This window comes from Mastigoproctus giganteus, chromosome 10 (genome assembly GCF_048544385.1).
Source record: "Mastigoproctus giganteus isolate SK-2022 chromosome 10, ASM4854438v1, whole genome shotgun sequence".
NCBI classification, from domain to species: Eukaryota; Metazoa; Arthropoda; class Arachnida; order Uropygi; family Thelyphonidae; genus Mastigoproctus; species Mastigoproctus giganteus.
In genome coordinates this window covers 106,610,485-106,616,484 of record NC_143584.1, presented here as the reverse complement: position 1 = coordinate 106,616,484, position 6,000 = coordinate 106,610,485, and the positions used below count along the sequence as shown (strand labels likewise).

Below are 6,000 nucleotides of genomic sequence, written 5' to 3'. Positions count from 1 at the left end.
ATATTGGATGGTACTTGGGTCAAATTAGAAAATTTAATTTTCCGTTTTCTTCTTTGAGTAAGCACTATTTATTAATGGCAGCAGAAACAGTAACAATGATTTAAATATTAGTATTATGCATAACAGATTGACTATTAATAAGATTGGCTTTCATGTTACTTTGACTTGGTGATATATTATTCATTGTTATTTAATTTGAATTGAAAAAAAAAAAAAAAACAAAAAAACACTGAATTGAAGAAAAAAACTTTAAAACATTATTTACATTTTTCTTTTCCAGCTTCTTCAAAAAATATATATCATTTATCTCATCTGATGCATGGCATTCTTTATACACTTCTGTTAAAGGGGACTCTAACAGAAACTATTACATTTGTTTATGGTCTTATTAACCAAGACACTTTGGCTTTTGTGAATGGACATTTGAATATTATAAAAAAACGACTGAATTTTTGTCGTAAATTCAAAGTATCTTCACCTCTAAATGTCAAGGATTTCTTTGAGAAAATTAAAGGATTAAAAAGTATAGCCATAAGGAGAGTAGTGAAAAGCTTCACAAGGATTTTTGCAGCCTATTTTGCAAACTCTCCCATTTATATATATCCAGCATATTGGGGAAAAACAGTGATATCACTTTTGAGAAAACAGAATCATACAGGTAAGCTCAAGTATATTGTTTATCTCATCTATCAGGTGTATTGATAAGATTGGTATGTTTATATAGGGTGGGCTGGGGTGGAATGTGTAGTATGTAAATGGATAAATTTCATTGTCTATGTCATATCCAGTACTAATGATTTCATGGCATGATCTAATATCCTTATATACAAAGGGTACTAGGAAAGTTTTGCAATACAGCTTTGTTTATTTAATTTTTTCAAAGTAATTTCCTCTACATTCAATACACCTCTCCATCCTCCGAAACCAATCTTTAAACCAGTTCTGCCAAGTTTCACTAGGGAGTAAAGCACACTCGTTGTCCCAAGCCCGTAGAAGGTCCTCATCACTGGAAAACCGCCTCCCTTTTAGCTTCATTTTCACATGCGGAAACAGTGCAAAGTCGCAGGGAGCAAGGTCTGGACTGTAGGGAGGGTGCTCGAGAAGTTTCAGTCCTGTCGTGGTCAAATATTCGGTGCAGGCTTTGGCGCGGCGAGCTGCAGCATTATCGTGATGGAGGTACCAGGTGTCCATTCTTGACTTTGGCCGCAGGTTCTTCGTAGATCCAATGACTTTAGGCAGGCATTGTTCAGTATACCACTTAGCTGTGACTGTCTTCTGCATGTCCAAAATGACACGTTCCACAATTCCACTCGATTTGAAAAATACAGCTATCATTTTCTTCTTTACAGATCGGGATTTTCTGACAATTACGGGTGTGTCGTCATCATCAAAGACCCAAACTTTGTTTTGAGCCTTGGTCGGCAGATCGTAATAGTACAGCCAAGTCTCGTCACCTGTCACGATGTTGTTCACATACCGAGATTGTCCGTTATCAAACTTTTTTAACATCTCCCGGCACCAAGTCACACGTTGTGTCATCTGCTCTTCAGTCAGTTGATGCGGCACCCAGAGAGAACAAAGTTTCTTCACGTGCAAATGATCTTGCAGAATCGAACGAATTGCTGGTGCATTTAGGCCCAAAGTATCCTCTATCTGTTGGTAGGTCACTCGCCTGTTTTCGTCAAGCATTTTCCTCACAGCAGTAACGTTTTCCTCCGTAACTGACGTTCGTGGCCTTCCCGGCCTCTCAGAATCCTCCAGAGTGAAATTTCCCCTTTGGAATTCTCTATACCACCTGAATATCGTTGTACGATGTGGACAGTCATCATCTAGTGCAAGAGTCATTTCTTCTAAGCACTGGTCTATGGTTAAACCACGCACGAAATTATACCGCAAAACTGTCCTTATCTCATTTCGTGACCACGATGCCATCGCAAGCACTTTACACTCTCACTACTAATGAATAACTGAGCCCATCGACTTGGCGCGGCGGCTACTATGCATGTATGAACATGTCTCAACATGCAGCAACAAGCAGCTTCCTGTGATTCATTGTTGCGTCATATTGCAAAACTTTCCTAGTACCCTTTGTACATCGCTTCCATTATAGATGCACCAACAACTATAGGTATATTAAAACTATATAACAGACAATGCAATATACTTATAATTGTTGGTGTATCTATAATGTAAGTGTTGTATGATCAGAAGGCATATGTAAACTCAAGTTTTAGGGTAAGATTAACAAAACAGCATTTGAAAGGAATTTTATCACATAAAACAATATTTAGTTGCCTTTCAAGAATGTTGAGCTTGTCCAAACAGGGAATGCTCCTAAATTTCATGTCATATTTACATTGAGGAAATAGATAAATGATTACTATAGAATTTCTTGATTCCCACTGATTTAGAAAAATGCTTTTCTAAATCAGTTTTGTGCTCTGATTTCAAATATGTTTTTGGTTTTTTCCTAACGTTGCACTTTTCATAATACAACTACTGATGATATCAATACAAGTTAATTAAGACAATTTCATCACAAAACACACAACTGGTTACAATTACATCTTTATCACTTTTACAGATAAAACCTTTAACTATTAGCTAAACAGCTAATAGTTAAAATAATAAAATAATAAAGTACACTATTGTAAAAAAGATATGTACAATTTAAAAATTTCTGTGGGTGATTTTCTGTGATACACTTTTTCTCGAAGGTTATTGTACACCATCCAGCCATAGACTGCAACATACGTTTGTTACAGTACCTTGGTGGTAATTTTCCATTTACTTAATGTCTTGATGGAATCATCTCCATACTTATTACTGTACCAAGGATTTCAGGAAAGAAGTCTAAATCAAAATGCAAGAAAGATACCTTGGTGGTAATTTTCCATTTACTTAATGTCTTGATGCAATCATCTCCATACTTATTACTGTACCAAGGTTTTCAGGAAAGAAGTCTAAATCAAAATGCAAGAAAGAAAGTTTCAGTGACATATGACACTCCATTTCTTTGTATACATTGAGCAGTTTCTGAATACCATCTTTGTATGTGAGAAACCTGTGGTTACCCAAAATGTTTTTACAAAGCCATTTGAAAGCCTACCATATTATAGGCTTTAGATGAACAGAGCAATATGGATGGATGGCTTTATGTTTCTGTAATGCTAAAGATTGAATTTCAAACTTTGTTGTGAGGAGTTGATGGAGAGGTGCCATTCAGATGTAATGTGTACTTGTGATTTATTTAGCATTAGCATTAGTAGAGGCATATGATACAAGAAAGCAAGCTTATGCAGCATCAGCCAAAAAAAAAAAAAAAAAAAGCTCCCATTTAACCCCTCCGTTCGTTCCAAATGCCTGTCCAGCTCAGCCTTAAATTTATTTAGGCTATCATCTTCCACAACAAAGGATGGAAGTCTGTTCTACCAACCAACTACCCTCTGACTAAAGGCAAACTTCCGCACATCTATCCTACATCTGTCTTTCCTCAATTTGAATTTATGCCCTCTCAGGTGATTATTCTGAGAAAGACGAAGAATCCCATCAGCATTGAGCATTCTCAAACCATTCAAGGCTTTATACACCTCATTCAGATCACCTCGCAGGTGCCTAGTCTCCAGACACTATAATTTGCAAAACTTAAGCCTTTCTCCTTATTTAGGAAAGAGTTGCACATGTAGCAGAATTTGTTGGGGTGATTTTTATACTTTCAGGGTATGATGATCAATGTTTCAGTAATTCATTGGATCTCACATGGAAAAATTCATAATCAAATTATTATAATATGAAATAACAGATATTTTCAAACAATTATATAAATATGAATAATAATAATGAATAATAATTATTCTAATGTTATTAGTGGAGTCCCTCAGGCTTCAGTATTGGGTCCATTATTCTTTTCTGTATTTATAAATGATATTGATGATGGTATATCAAGCTTAATGTCCAAGTTTGCAGACGATACGAAGGTTGGCAGGATTGTCAAGGACACTACTGACACTATGCTACTTCAACAGGATCTGGAAAGGTTGAGCAGATGGGCTGAGAGGTGGCAAATGAAGTTTAACATTGACAAATGTAAAGTACTACATATGGGAAACAGCAACCCCAGAGAAACGTATCAACTCTGTGGTACTACACTGACAGTGGTAGAGAATGAAAGGGACCTGAGGGTGGTTGTGCAGGCAGATATGAAGTTTTCTGAGCAGTGCAGACGGGCTGGAAGAGTAGCTCATGGTGTATTGTCGATGATATATAGGAATTTTTCTAGCAGGGATAAGGAGGTGATTATTCTCTTGTATAAGGCAATGGTCAGGCCACACCTAGAGTACTGTATACAGGTCTGGAGGTCTCATTTCAAGAAGGATGTAGAGATGCTGGAACGAGTACAGAGAAGGGCAACAAGATTAGTGAATGGAACAAAGGGGTGCTCTTACAAAGAAAGGCTTAAGTTTTGCAAATTAGTGTTTGGAGACTAGGCACCAGCGAGGTGATCTGATAGAGGTGGATAAAGCCTTGAATGGTTTGAGCATGCTCAATGCTGATGGGATTCTTCCTCTTGCTCAGAATAATCACCTGAGAGGGCATAAATTCAAATTGAGAAAAGACAGATGTAGGATAGACGTGAGGAAATTTGCCTTTAGCCAGCGGGTGGTTGGTTGGTGGAATAGACTTCCATCCCTTGTCATGGAAGTTGATAGCCTAAATAAGTTTAAGGTTCAGCTGGACAGGTATTTCGAACGAACAGAGGGGTGAAGTGGAAGTGGTTATTTTTTATTTATTTATTTATTTATTTTTATTTTTATTTTTTTTTTGGCTGATGCTGCATAAGCTTGCTTTCTTGCATCAAATGCCTCTACTAATGCTAATTATATTCATGTAAACTATAGATATATTAAAACTTACCTACTGATAAGTATGTATGTGAGTGGCATAATTAGTCTCGTGATGTTCGTATTCATGTAATTGGGTTTATCACAAAAACTAGTTGTTCTAGAGGAAACTGAAAACAGATATTTAGAATCAGCAACCAAAGATCTATCTAGTACCATATTTTATTTTCATTGAAAAAAAATATTATTGATCTCTGTAATTAATTCCCTTAAAGATGATTCAACATTGCTGTTCTATTATGTTCCCAGTTTTTTTTTTAATTTAAAAGTTACAAGTTATTATTGTTTTGATATATGTTGAATTTATTATTTATTCTGAAATCTGTGTTTTGGTTAGATTTCTGTGTGGTTTATCCATATAGTAGTTCATATTCAGAAAAAGGAAAATTCTTCTGATGCCACTAATTTTAGGCTTATTTCTACATGTTGTTTTTACCTGTCCTAGCTGGTTATATCTTTGATTGATAAATAGCATCTCTTCATTATAGTTGTCCTAGATCTGCTGTCATGTGTTTTAATCAGTTTTTGTTTAGATTATACAAGGCTTGGCAAAATCACATAGATATTTATGTAATTTGTATATATATGTTACACTGGTCAAAACAGTTAAGGGATTACAGAATCTACAAACAGTTTTTGTGTAAATATGTTGACCTACATATCTGATTATGTAGGTGAATTTCTGATTGGTTTGTGTTGAAAACATTCAAAATAGTTCCAGGAATATTATATTATCGGAACATGGCATATCAGAAACAAAGTATTATTTCTGATGTTGTGTATTTATGTTCTCTGTCTGGACCAATTACATAGGTTTCCTCTTATCCTACTGTTGTCTCTGTGATGATTAGCATCTCTGCTTAGCCAGATGTGTATGTTATACAGGAACTCCCCGACTTACATAAGAGTTGCGTTCCATGGAATGCTGTGCAATTTGGATTTTATGTAAGTCGGAATTTCCCCCATGCTTGTGCGACATTTGCAATTGTGCTCACTGAATTGATTGAACCAAATGTTCAACGAACATATAAATAGAATTATTATTGTATTTATTCAATTTTTTATCTCATGTGCAGGAAAAATTACAAAATCGTGCAAT

The 6,000-nt window shown here is 35.6% G+C and overlaps 1 protein-coding gene across 1 annotated transcript in view; it reads left to right on the top strand.

Moving 5' to 3' along the window:
- The first annotated feature begins 315 nt into the window (after nt 1–315).
- The window catches only part of LOC150079207 (uncharacterized), a 221,638-nt gene continuing 215,953 nt past the window's right edge, over nt 316–6,000 (top strand). The window contains exon 1 of the mRNA XM_090382994.1: nt 316–658. Coding sequence (XP_090239120.1) covers nt 316–658 — 343 coding nt within the window. The remainder of the gene's footprint in view (nt 659–6,000) is intronic.